General features: G+C 41.6%; 1 protein-coding gene across 1 annotated transcript; it reads left to right on the forward strand.

The window, feature by feature from the left end:
• Nucleotides 1-765: 765 nt before the first annotated feature.
• On the forward strand, nucleotides 766-13,267 carry aire (autoimmune regulator). The gene is given in 13 exon segments (XM_060898233.1): nucleotides 766-912; nucleotides 1,668-1,842; nucleotides 3,376-3,522; nucleotides 3,665-3,730; nucleotides 3,839-3,937; nucleotides 4,164-4,351; nucleotides 4,699-4,820; nucleotides 6,021-6,090; nucleotides 6,190-6,318; nucleotides 9,530-9,651; nucleotides 10,506-10,581; nucleotides 11,528-11,605; nucleotides 12,975-13,267. Coding segments are annotated over 13 exon segments (1,500 nt in total). The 3' UTR covers nucleotides 13,056-13,267.
• The last annotated feature ends 291 nt before the right edge of the window (nucleotides 13,268-13,558 follow it).

A 13,558-nucleotide genomic window follows, 5' to 3' on the forward strand; every position in this document is an offset into this window, starting at 1 on the left:
GATTCCTGCCAAAACCAGCTACCTGGTTATCGGATCATTTTTATTTGTTAATATTATTTAAAAAAAAAAAAAAGATGCCAACCACACACACAGAGATGTTGCATGCGGCGTATTTACCTTCATTATATTTTTGCCCCTGACCTTTAGTTTCTATTGACCGAAACCAAACTGTTTATCCATATCCTTTGACACTAAGTGTGTGAGAGTGCTGCGGAGTATGTGTGGGGTTCCCCTGACCAGAACACACACTTCAGTTAGTCCTGTAGAGGAACAGGTGGGCAGTAAAGACAGAAGGAAACATCAAGACTTTTGTGTAGATAAAAGTACAAGTGTCTTATTGCCCAACTGTGGACTTTCCAAAACTACACCCAGAAATGATCTCAGCTAACTGTGATGGACTTTGCCCAAGCATTGGTGTGGTAAAATGCCTCCCACAGGATTTCAGACGGCGCATTCCAGAACAATTTTCTCATGCACCGCCCACATTACTGGCTCCCTGAAGGGCTGAGACTTAAAGGCCAAAGGTCAGCAAAGAGATTCCCACTGGTCAGAATACACAGTGGGAAATAAATAGCAATGATGGAGAAGGTAAAAAGCCATCTCATCACTTCTCGTCACCTGTGACCCAGGTATGTCAACTTACACCTTCCGAACAAATGGTTACTCACTGGAGCACAAGCCATATGGAACCTGTTACATTTCTGTTGAACTTTGGAGAAAATCCAGATCTCTGAGCCTTTTTCTTTTCTACACCTTCCAGGCAGCATGGCGCAAGTGGAGACTTTTGAAGAGTCCGAGCTTCGATCTCAGCTCCGAGCATCCAGGACAGAAATCGCCATGGCCATCCACGACCCTTTCCCACTGCTGTATGGTTTGGTGGATCATGACATCATCTCAGACCGACTTCTCAGGGTGAGGCTAAAAAAGATTGTGCCTTCATTTTTACTAAAGGTGTCCCACAAGGCTCAATTCTGGGTCCAATTCTATTCTGATTTTGATTACTAAAGTCTACTTTGTCAGAGAAAATGGGTACCTGTAATTTTTTATTCACTAAGGTACAACTAGAGTAAAGGTACCTCCAAAGGGATAAGACTAATTCACTAGCTGATCCAATGACATACCTAAAGCCCATGCACCTTCTCAGGAAAAAGATGCAAACTGAGGTACAAAAGAAAGATATAAATACAACATGTATTCTTAGGGCGGCACGGTGGTGTAGTGGTTAGCGCTGTCGCCTCACAGCAAGAAGGTCCGGGTTCGAGCCCGGTGGCCGGCGAGGGCCTTTCTGTGCAGAGTTTGCATGTTCTCCCTGTGTCCGCGTGGGTTTTCTCTGGGTGCTCCGGTTTCCCCCACAGTCCAAAGACATGCAGGTTAGGTTAACTGGTGACTCTAAATTGAGCGTAGGTGTGAATGTGAGTGTGAATGGTTGTCTGTGTCTATGTGTCAGCCCTGCGATGACCTGGCGACTTGTCCAGGGTGTACCCCGCCTTTTGCCCGTAGTCAGCTGGGATAGGCTCCAGCTTGCCTGCGACCCTGTAGAAGGATAAAGCGGCTAGAGATAATGAGATGAGATGTATTCTTAGTATCTCACTGTACAATATATTGCACAACTCTTTGCATTTCTAAGAAATATTATGCTGTACATCTGTGTTCTATGTATTTCTAAGGAAACTCTGGAGAGAAAGCAGAAGGATGGGATCCATAAGGCGGTGTATTCCCTCTTAACATGGCTGCTGGAGCAGGACTCGTCCGTCCTTCAGGCCTTCTGGAGCAATCTGTCCAAAGAGTACAATCAGGAGAGTTACCCCAAACTGCAAAACCTCTTTGCTAATTTACCAAAAGGTACTGATAATATATATAGAAACTAAATATGAAAAGCTAGCTGATCTGATGCTTTATACAGCAGCACTTCTTGAATTCTTGAATCACAAGGTGTTGATTAATTTTTTTTTAATTTTCTATAACATCAGTTCTGACAGTTTATCCAGCTACACACTCTCAGAAAATAAAGTCCAGTATTGTACCTTTAGGGGTACAATGGCTTGTCACTGGATCAGTACCCTCTATGATACTTATTTGTACTCTTTATATACTACTTGGGAACATAGATGTATCTTTTTGGTCCTAAAAAGATCCACATAGTTACCTTGAGCTCCAATAATAAACCCTAGGGGGTACATTAGTGTAGATTGTACCTTGGGGGACAGAAATGGACTCCTACTGTAGCCGTATTTCTGACAGTGTAGCATAAATAAATCACAGGTTTATATTAATGCACTTATTCTAATAGATTAATGTTTCCATAGTAACAACTCATGTACAGGGACTTGTATGGTAGATGCACCACACTGACCTATTAAAAATGTGTGTAGTCCTTGATAGTGTTGTAGAACTCGAGACCGGTCCTAAGACCACTTTTTGAAGGTCTCAGTCTTGTCTTGGAATTGACCTCATTTTTACTCAGTCTTGTCTCAGTCTCAGACACAGGGGATTTGGGATTTTATTTCAAGACCGGTCAAGAGCACAACTGTGGGGATTTCACTAAACTGCCTGTAACATTGTTACTGTGATTGGATCTAAAACTTCCTGCTTCAAATGTGACCAATAATGTGATTCATTGCTAATGTGAAATTTTTCTTCCTGTTAATGGCTGTCACCCCTCCCCCATCCCCTTCACACACACTGGTCTGGTTCTGATCTTGACTTGGTCTCACCCTGCCTTGGTCTTGGTCTTGACTGGATTTCAATCCCTCAGAGTCTTGGTCATGACTTGGTCTCGGTTTAGTTGGTCTTGACTATAACACTAGTCAATGATATGGCGTAAAGAGATGTTTATTTATGGAACATTTCTGGAAGGAGTCTCCAGTGTCAGGACTTTGTCACAGTCAGAGGTAAAGCTGTAAGTTGAAGTCTTCCGACATCTTCAGAACAGAGATGTTTAATGTGACAAGCTGCTCTTTTTCTCTTATTATCTTCAAGAGTGAAAATAAAGAGAGGCTGGTTAGGGAATGACTGTTTATAGCTGCTGTAACGTAAGTGTGAAAAGGCACTAACTTGTTTGATTTACGTTAAATGTAACTATAAATTGTTAAAAAGCTTGGCATGTTGTTTTTTAAGAAATTAAAAAATGGTAAGTATTGGAGCCTTGTGTTATTTGATTATTTGGGGAAGCCATGGTCTAAAGGTTAGAGAAGCAGCTTTGGGATCAAATGGTCACTGGTTCAATTCCCTGGACCAGCAGGAATGGCTGAAGTGCCTTTGAGCAAGGCACCTAACCCCAGGCTGCTCTGGGTATGTTTTGTTGTATGTCGTTCTGGATAAGAGCATCTGCTAAATAGCAGGTTTGTTGCCTGAGTTTGTTTTGACGTGTGGCAGGTCTGAGGTTGGGAAGCAGGCCTGGTAGAAGTCCGAGACCTGAGTTACAGAATCGGACTCATCCCAGCAGGAAGAGGGGAATTGGGGAGAAAGAACTGGCACTTCGACCTCAGAATTATGGCAAGAAAGCGTTACACATCCGCTCAGGTACCACCATCATCATCATGATCATCATCTGACTGCACAGGATGGATGATCCAGAGTCTGATTTTGCTCTAACAGACATAACAAGGCTCAGGGTTTGATAATTATCTGATCATTTGACTTGGGCAAATTTGTCATGTTCCAGGAGGCAAAGGAAAGCCCCTGAGGAAGCCAGACAGCGCGTCTCTCTCTCAGGTTTCAGTAAGCAGCGGTAAACATCTTCTTCTCATTTTTGTTGCTGTTTGTAAAGAATTCAGTGTGTGTTGTTTAGTGAATATTACAGTAAATCCCATGCAGTGTGTGGCGTGTGTCTATGCAGGTGTGCAGTCGGTGTCCACGTCAGTGCAGCACGCTGTCACTCTGTCTGCTGGAGAACTTCCTGTGGAGGAGATTCTCATCCAACAAGTCATCGAGAGCGGTGAGTGGAATGGAAGGATGGATGGATGGATGGATGGATGGATAGACAGACCCCAAACCTTTTTACTCATTTCTTTCTCATCATTGTTATAATGAAGAGTGTGGATGAGTGCAGCTCTCTGTCCTCCACATTTACACATCTTTCCAGTGGCTCTCTGACACGCCTGGGATTTGAGCTCAACACCTCATCACTTTTAAACCACTGAAATTCTGCTTTCCTTTCGCAGGAGGAGCCAAGAAGTGCATCAAAGTCGGGGGAGAGTTTTATTCCTCCTCTACACTAGAGGAGACAGCGAGCAGTCACATGACCCAGACAGGACAAAGTCACAGTCACCAGCAGGGGGAGACACACACCCGAGTGATGGACGTAGGTAGAGCAGGCTGGCACTGTAATCCATGACCCTCTGTTCATAACGTTTCAGGTTTTATTTCACTGCAGCATTTTAAATTTACACTGTCCACCTTTACTCAGGATCATCATATCATTCCTTCACACAGACACATCTTCGTCTGAAAATGTCATAGACATCGGTGGGGGGTAGATAGATAGATAGATAGATAGACAGACAGACAGACAGACAGACAGACAGACAGACAGACAGACAGACAGACAGATAGATAGATAGATAGATAGATAGATAGATAGATAGATAGATAGATAGATAGATAGATAGAGACAGACAGAGAGAAAATGAGACAGAGAGAGCTTTAGCTTTAATCAGCTTTGTTTAATCAGCATCATTTTGGTGTGCGTGTGTTCAGGTGGAGTCTAATGATGATGAGTGTGCAGTATGTAAGGATGGTGGTGAGCTGATTTGCTGTGATGGATGTCCTCGAGCTTTTCACCTCACCTGCCTGGCGCCTCCACTTTCTTCCATACCCAGGTCTCTATCACACACACACACACACACACACACACACACACACACACACACACACACACACACACACACACAAACAAACTTCATACACATTATTATTATTATTATTATTATTATTATTATTATTATTATTATCTCATCTCATTATCTCTAGCCGCTTTATCCTGTTCTACAGGGTCGCAGGCGAGCTGGAGCCTATCCCAGCTGACTACGGGCGAAAGGCGGGGTACACCCTGGACAAGTCGCCAGGTCATCACAGGGCTGACACATAGACACAGACAACCATTCACACTCACATTCACACCTACGCTCAATTTAGAGTCACCAGTTAACCTAACCTGCATGTCTTTGGACTGTGGGGGAAACCGGAGCACCCGGAGGAAACCCACGCGGACACGGGGAGAACATGCAAACTACACACAGAAAGGCCCTCGCTGGCCACGGGGCTCGAACCTGGACCTTCTTGCTGTGAGGTGATAGTGCTAACCACTACACCACCATGCTGCCCATTATTATTATTATTATTATTATTATTATTATTATTATTATAGGGGCGGCACGGTGGTGTAGTGGTTAGCGCTGTCGCCTCACAGCAAGAAGGTCCTGGGTTCGAGCCCCGTGGCTGGCGAGGGCCTTTCTGTGTGGAGTTTGCATGTTTTCCCCGTGTCCGCGTGGGTTTCCTCCAGGTGCTCCGGTTTCCCCCACAGTCCAAAGACATGCAGGTTAGGTTAACTGGTGACTCTAAATTGAGCGTAGGTGTGAATGTGAGTGTGAATGGTTGTCTGTGTCTATGTGTCAGCCCTGTGATGACCTGGCGACTTGTCCAGGGTGTACCCCGCCTTTCGCCCGTAGTCAGCTGGGATAGGCTCCAGCTTCCCTGCGACCCTGTAGAAGGATAAAGCGGCTAGAGATAATGAGATGAGATGAGATTATTATTATTATTATTATTATTAAATGTATAATATTGCATTAATAAGATTTTGAAACAATAATACTGAGATGCTGTAATTTTCTTGGACTGTAACCATGACAACGATCATCAATAATGGTCTAGGCCAGACCTATATACACACTTTTCTGTCTAAAAAATGGAAAAATTGTCAAATTCAAAGCAACACAAACAGTGTGAGATGTTCCCATAGCAACACAGCAACACTGATGAATACATTGTTGACTATTTGTTTGTTTGTTTGTTTGTTTTAGCGGTTCATGGCGCTGTAGGTTGTGTAATGGTGGCAGAGTGACAGCTGAAAACACCTACACGTCTCTGCAGGTGCATCAACAAACAAGCAAACGCTATTCTAATATTTCATAACTGAACTACATCACATTACGCATCGCTGAATATAAACATGGTGTCATTGTGTCACAGTCTTCTCCTCCTCCTCCTGCTCCTGTAACAGAGAGCAGCTCCAACTCCACGGTGGATTTCCCCTTCTTCTCCTCCTCCTCACTTTCCACGCTCACAAGCAGCTCAAGCACACAGCCCGCAGCATTCCAGGTTCCAGCTTTAGTTCTACTGCAAAATAAACTCATAATGAAATGTACACAAAGATCCTCTCACACCCCAAATGTAGACAATCAGCTCAGATGTGCACTTGAGCTATGAAGCTAATGGAGCTAACAAGTTTAGCATCATGCGCACCGCACTGTCTAATTCAATAAAGCCAATCTCCAGCGTCAGACTTTGTCATGCCTACTACCTGAGACTGATGCTAATGCAAAATGACACCAATCTATGTTCTCAGAAAACTTTCTTAGAAAGAACTCTTACTGTACCAATTCTCGGGTTGTCCTACGAGGGGAATCATTAAAGGTTCTACAACGTTGGTTTCCTGTCAGTAAAGAACCCTTTTAGAAACCTAAGAGCTCCTAAGCTTTCTTCAGTTGTCTCTCTGGGGGAAACCTCAAAACTTCTACAACAGAGTGTTATCAGTACAGGTTCCAAGAAGGACCTGTTTATAAACCTACAAACCCTCAAGGATCATTTCGTTGTCTCTCTGGGGGTGGAACCTTCAAGGGTCTATGTAGAACCCTAAAACTACAGACTCGGTCCCTGTCATATAGGGGTCCAATAATACCCTTTTAGAAACCTAAGAACTCTTAACAATTCTTTGTTTGTCCCTGTAGAGCAGGGGTTCTCAACCTTTTGCAACCTGGGCCCCACCAAAGCTGGTTCATTGCAGTTGGGGGCCCCTCTTCTCGTCCCGCCCCCATCCCCCCCCAAACACACTCACCCGCAGTGACGCCACCCAACCTACAGCACCTTATATCGACCGATAGATAGATAGATAGATAGATAGATAGATAGATAGATAGATAGATAGATAGATAGATAGATAGATAGCCCTGGGCTAGATTATTATTATTATTATTATTATTATTAGTAGTAGTAGTAGTAGTAGCAGTAGCAGCAGTAGTAGCATTATCCATAGTAGACTAGCAGTAAGAAAACTACAAAAACAACAAATTATTTGGGTAGAGCTGAAATGGGGAAAGCAAAAATACAGTGTGGGGTAGTAGTCTTTAAAAAGACTGTTTGGGTTTTGCGCTGTATCGATGGATTGATGATAGTAGACTAGCGAGAGTCGGCACGAGTTAACTCGGCAAGAAACCAGACTAGTGTGTGTGTGGCAAGCACTCACACGGTGGCCACGGTATGCAGACTCACTCACGTGACGTTGCGTCATGTTCGCGTCACGGGCTTAAAATAACCTACACACAAGATTTTATGATAGATTGATGATAGATTTTATAATAGTATTGATTTGTATGTAATAGTCCAATGTCCTGCATTTTGACATGGGTAAATGTGTTGCATCTGCTTAGCTACTATAGCCTGTTAGCCCCAGATTTTTTTTTTCCTCCATACATGAAGCCTACTCGCGACCCCCCTGGAGTACCTCCGCGCCCCACCAGGGGGGCGCGCCCCCCCGGTTGAGAACCACTGCTGTAGAGGAACCCTTAAAAGCTCAATGTTGAACCAAATGTTTCCTTATGAGAAACAGTTCCAAGTAGAACCATTTTAAGAAACTTTGAGCCCTGAAACCTCCTTCGGTTGTCTCTCGTGGGGAAACCCTTAAAGACTCAATGGTAGAACCTTATACCATCTCATCTCATTATCTCTAGCCACTTTATCCTGTTCTACAGGGTCGCAGGCAAGCTGGAGCCTATCCCAGCTGACTACGGGCGAAAGGCGGGGTACACCCTGGACAAGTCGCCAGGTCATCACAGGGCTGACACATAGACACAGACAACCATTCACACTCACATTCACACCTACGGTCAATTTAGAGTCACCAGTTAACCTAACCTGCATGTCTTTGGACTGTGGGGGAAACCGGAGCACCTGGAGGAAACCCACGCGGACACAGGGAGAACATGCAAACTCCACACAGAAAGGTCCTCACCGGCCACAGGGCTCAGACCTGGACCTTCTTGCTGTGAGGCGACAGCACTAACCACTACACCACCATGCCGCCCAACCTTATACCAAAGTGTTTCCATATCAGAAAGTTTCCCAGAAGAAACCTTAACCTGTGTCAAAAGTCAAAGTTCCTTCCATGCCAGGACCTGGTTTTCCCAGGCAGTCTTCCAACCCAGTACTAACCAGGCCCTTAAGGCACATCGGGCAGTGCCGATCTCCACTTCTATAGCCCTTGGCCTCTCACCTACTATACAGCTAGGGTTACAGTAGGAGGCTAGGCCTCTGGTAACTGTGAGAGTTTGACTCCCCACTCACATCTGTATTGCAACATGCCTTGCCAGATGGCAGTAGGTACCATTTTTATGATGGTCTTTGGTATGACCCGACCGCAAGTAGAACTTGCGAGCTCCCAGTTAAGAGGCGGACATGCTAACCACTATGCCAGCTCACAGTAGTTGTTCCTGTGTAGGAACCCTTACAGCTTCTTTATTGAGCCATACAAAAGAGGGTTTCTTTATCAGAAAGGGTACTAATGAACACCCTTTTAGGAAGTTAAAAAATACTCATTGATCCTTTGGTTCTGACTGTAAGGGAGCTCCCTATTCAGAAAAGAATTACCCCTTTAGAAAGTTAAAAACCCTTATTGATTTTTGGCTCTCAGGAAGAACCATTAAAGGTCATGTGCAGAACTCTACAGGAGAGGTGTTACCTCTTAGAAAGGGAAAAATCCTGAAGAATTTTTCAGTTTTATGTAGAACCAGAGTATGGCCCAGTCAGAAAGGAGTCCTAGAAGAACTATTTTAGAGTTCTTTCTTTCCTTATTGACAGACTCATGCCATGTGCAAGAAAATCTAGAACCTTTAAGGCTTCTTCAGTTGTTCCTTTAAAGGAATCCTTGAAAGGTTTTATGTAGAACCTTACAACAGAGATTTTCAGAAAAAAGGTTCTACAAAGAAAAGGTTCTTGGCAATGAAGATGCCATAATTATCCAATGAACCTTTAAAGAAACTTTTTTAAAGGGTGTGTTTGATGAGCAAGAAATAAAGTGATCCATCTTGATTTTTTTTCTTCGAACCTTGACCGTGTCACTGCTGATTGATTAGCTTAGATTTGACAAAGAGGGACCTGGTGTACTTTTCATACTTTTCATTTTGCCAAGCTGTCACTTTAAGAAAAAAACCTAACTGTACTGAGAAGTTGTGAGAATAGTACAGAACTTTCAGGAAATTTTGTGAGAATAGTACAGAACTTTCAGGAAATTTTGTGGTTATATTCCTGTTCTTAGAACCCGGACTCAGAGCTGGTGGGCATCAGGAAGTGGTGTGGGATTTGCCACCTGAGCCGAGGAGAGCTGGTCGTCTGCCCTGAGTGTCTGCAGAGCTTCCACACCCACTGCAATTTCCCCAAGTAACACAACATTCATGTTAAACATTAATGTTACTTCGGAATCTTAAAATGGAAAATATGGAAACCTTGAAGGGTAGAAAATAATTAATGCTTGTTCCTGAGTCAAATTTCCACTTATGTTTTAAATAAGGAAAAAAAATTCCAGCGTTAATTTGACCATTTTGGCTGTAAAATTTATTTTCTGTGCTTGATTTTTTTCCACTGTTGAAGCTCACAGTGTGACATATGAAAAAATCAACACATAAAAGGCATAAACGGCGGCTACGTTCATCCACTTTGTGTTTTTTTTGTGATAGCTAGACCTACTAGCTATTATGCTGTGAGATCTTTTTCATGAACCACCTGCCCCTTGTGGTTGAAACTGGTATGACATACTAATGTCAAGTTAATGACTTATAATGATCTCTTTCTCTCTCCTGAACGTTATTCCACACATTTGATGCTCACAAAGTCTTAGGAGGGAAAAAACTGCCCCTAGTGGCCAATAATGGTATAACACACTAAAAACACTCATTGATAGCCAATTATTTCTTTATATTTCTTTATATTTATTTGGAACATCTTAACAGTGATATAAAATGAGTATGGATTTTTTTTTACAGTTAAAATAGTAAAATTGAGTATAGAAATTGTTTATTCACCAACTTGCATTACACAAAACCAAAAAAGTAAATAGTGTATGAATTCAGACTCAGAAAAATAGTGTTTTGTTTTGTTTTATTTATTTATTTTCGCATTACCCTTTGGGTTTCTTGTAAGTGAGACTAAAGATGGCGAGAGATTATAGACAGAATGTCACTATCACATTACGAGTCCTTATGTGAGTTATTAGGTGAATAATTTTATTTTCCCAGTGGGAGAGCGAGATGCAGGACATGTTCGAGATCTTGGGTGTCAACAGAGACGGAGGCAGCATCCAGAGCTGTGCAGGTACACACACACATACACACATGGCAGAGATCTGCCAGTAAACAGTGATACAATACCAAATATACTACAATTTAAAACAAAGAAGAAGAAGAAAAAGAAGAGGGAAAACAAGGTTGCCAGGTCAATGGTTTTTCCACCATTGTTTTTGGACAACTCCTGATTTCTTTTGTCTGTGGTTTAATGGCTGAAAATTTTGAATGCAAAATATTTATCATGTCAGTAAGAAAGAGATCAATGTAAAGTAAGGAATAAAACACAGTGTGTGGTTCTGTTGTAATAAAATAATCAGTGATGGGATGGTGTGATGAAATGGAGTGATTGTTGACACCCCATTCTTTAATTAATTTTATTCCTTTTGTACCTCAGCAATTTTTCAATGATGACAATTTTTGTTTTATTAAAGGACATGTCATACCTTTCATCCATTTACATTTATATTTAATGTCATGGAACATTCATGAAACAAGTTATTTCCTGTTTTTTCTTATTATGTTATAGCAGTTATAAACAGTCATTTCTTCACTATCCTCGCTTTCTCCACTTTGTTCAAGTTAATAAGACAAAAAAAAACGGAACTTGTTATCTTACTAAGAAACCGCTAAGAGTTACAGTTTTATCTCTGACTGATACAAAGCGCTGACACTGGAGACTCCTTCCATTAATGTTAAAAAAGCACATTTGTCCTTACAGGAAACTTCAGCGCCATACAAATCCATACATGTGGATGAGCTGTTACTAAAGAAACAATAACTTATCCAGAATTCAGTTAAAATTTTAAGTTACTTTTACTGCATGAATGTGTTTGTTGTGTGTCAGTGAACTGGTTTATTTAGACCATTTTAGGACCTTGATTTCTGGAAAACTACATAGAGTTAAGACTGCTTTATTATTATTTTTAAATGTGCAATGTTATGTCTGTCTCTTATCTCATCCTCAGGTGGCTCAGCGTTGTACGGATCAGGGATCAGCTCACTCTGAACAGCAGATTCTTAACAAAGATGAACTGGACTCCTATGTGGGGGAGGTGAGGGTGCGCGCACACACACACACACACACACACACACATTTATAATTTTCTGCAATTATGCACACATTCCATAGGAAACCTACACACCACAGTGCTGTCAATCCTACATTTTTGACCTTCATTATTTGATCAAATAGACATATTTCACATGGGTTTATTCTGCATGTCATGTGACTACTAAGCCCTGGAACAGCTTCCCTCATTCACCCACCCACAGGACTGAGAACTTTTTTTTTTTTAGTAGAGTAGAATGGAAGAGTGGAAGAGTAGAGATTCAGCACTGGTTAAAGTAGTAAATGACTTGCCGCTTGCCACAGATTGTGCATGAAATATGTTAGTCTCATCTCATTACCTCATCTCATTATCTCTAAAGACATGCAGGTTAGGTTACCTGCTGACTCTAAATTGACCGTAGGTGTGAATGTGAGTGTGAATGGTTGTCTGTGTCTATGTGTCAGCCCTGTGATGACCTGGCGACTTGTCCAGGGTGTACCCCGCCTTTCGCCCGTAGTCATCTGGGATAGGCTCCAGCTTGCCTGCGACCCTGTAGAACAGGATAAAGCGGCTAGAGATAATGAGATGAGATGAGATTTATCCCAGCATTCAGAAATGCAGTTGGGTTTCAAAATATCTAAGCTCAGCGAAATCAAAAACTATAATTCAGGAGTTTACTTTGTTAGATTAGATTTTTCTCACATTAACTTTCACTTGTTAATTTACTTTTAGTTAATAAGTTGCAACTGAAACAGCATAGTTTTGATAAAAGCTGTATAGAAGAGACAAATGGCATCAGATATTTAATTGGTAGTAAAACAAATGCAAGCTTTACTCTAGATTAGTCCTGTCCACTTTACATCAGAAGGAAAGAAATTGTGGTGAGTGAGGTTAGTGTAGAAATTGGAAAAACATTTTGCACTGAAAATTATGAGACCAACATTAACCTTTTTTTTAACTGAAATAAATTAAGTTTTTTGTGGACTTATACAGTGCCCTCCACAATTATTGGCACCCCTTGTAAAAATTAATAAAAAGGGTTAGAAAAAAATCTATCATTTGGTGAAGTTGCTTTATCTTGCACTGAAAAAAAATTTAAAAATCCAATCTTTAACTGAACAAATCCCTCATCAAGAAATAATTATTTTCAACAAAAACACATGTCCCTATTATTGTATATGAATAGTGTATAAGAACCATGTATGAACTAATTTTTAACAACATTCATTTTAAGGACAAACAAACATTTTACCTGTAAAGTATGAAACCCAGCAGTGAGCATGTAGTTGGTTTATAGAATTAGGATTTGGAATGACTGCAAACAGGGTATGAAATCTGGTGTGTAACATCTAGGGTTCTTGGGTTCTTCCAGGCTTCCATCGATGGGATCCTACAGTGGGCTTTTCACAACATTTCTCGGCCCCTCTCCGAGTCTCAGGGCTACTTCCAGTGACTCCACAATGCCCATAAAACCTAATGATCTACAGCACAGGAAATGCAAGACACGTACACACACATGCTCAGTTCTGCAATCCTGAGGCTTTTATGTTAGAGGATCAAGACACTGGTTTGAAGATTCCTGCTGTAAATATTTTTGTGTGTACATGGAAATTTGGGTTTTTGTGATGGCAGGTAAATAATAATAATCGCATATGGTGATGTGTAAGGTTCCAGAGCATGTGTCTGCACTTCTCAACTTCTCCTCTTAAATATAAAACTTTTATGTAAATATAAATCTCCTGTAACCATGTATTCATTAGAATCCTCATTATATTTCTGTATGGTGAAGGGGAAACACTGCGGATTTACCATAGTTCTATGTGAAAACTGTTTAATAATGAGGAGACCTTCATTTATCTCCACACAAAGTGTCTTGTGGCTGCTGATCAGACTTACACAACAGTGAGAAAGAAGTTTAGACCCACATCTTCAATATTTTTTTTTTCCATGGGCAGC

The sequence above is a fragment of the Neoarius graeffei genome, chromosome 17, assembly GCF_027579695.1.
Source record: "Neoarius graeffei isolate fNeoGra1 chromosome 17, fNeoGra1.pri, whole genome shotgun sequence".
NCBI lineage: Eukaryota > Metazoa > Chordata > Actinopteri > Siluriformes > Ariidae > Neoarius > Neoarius graeffei.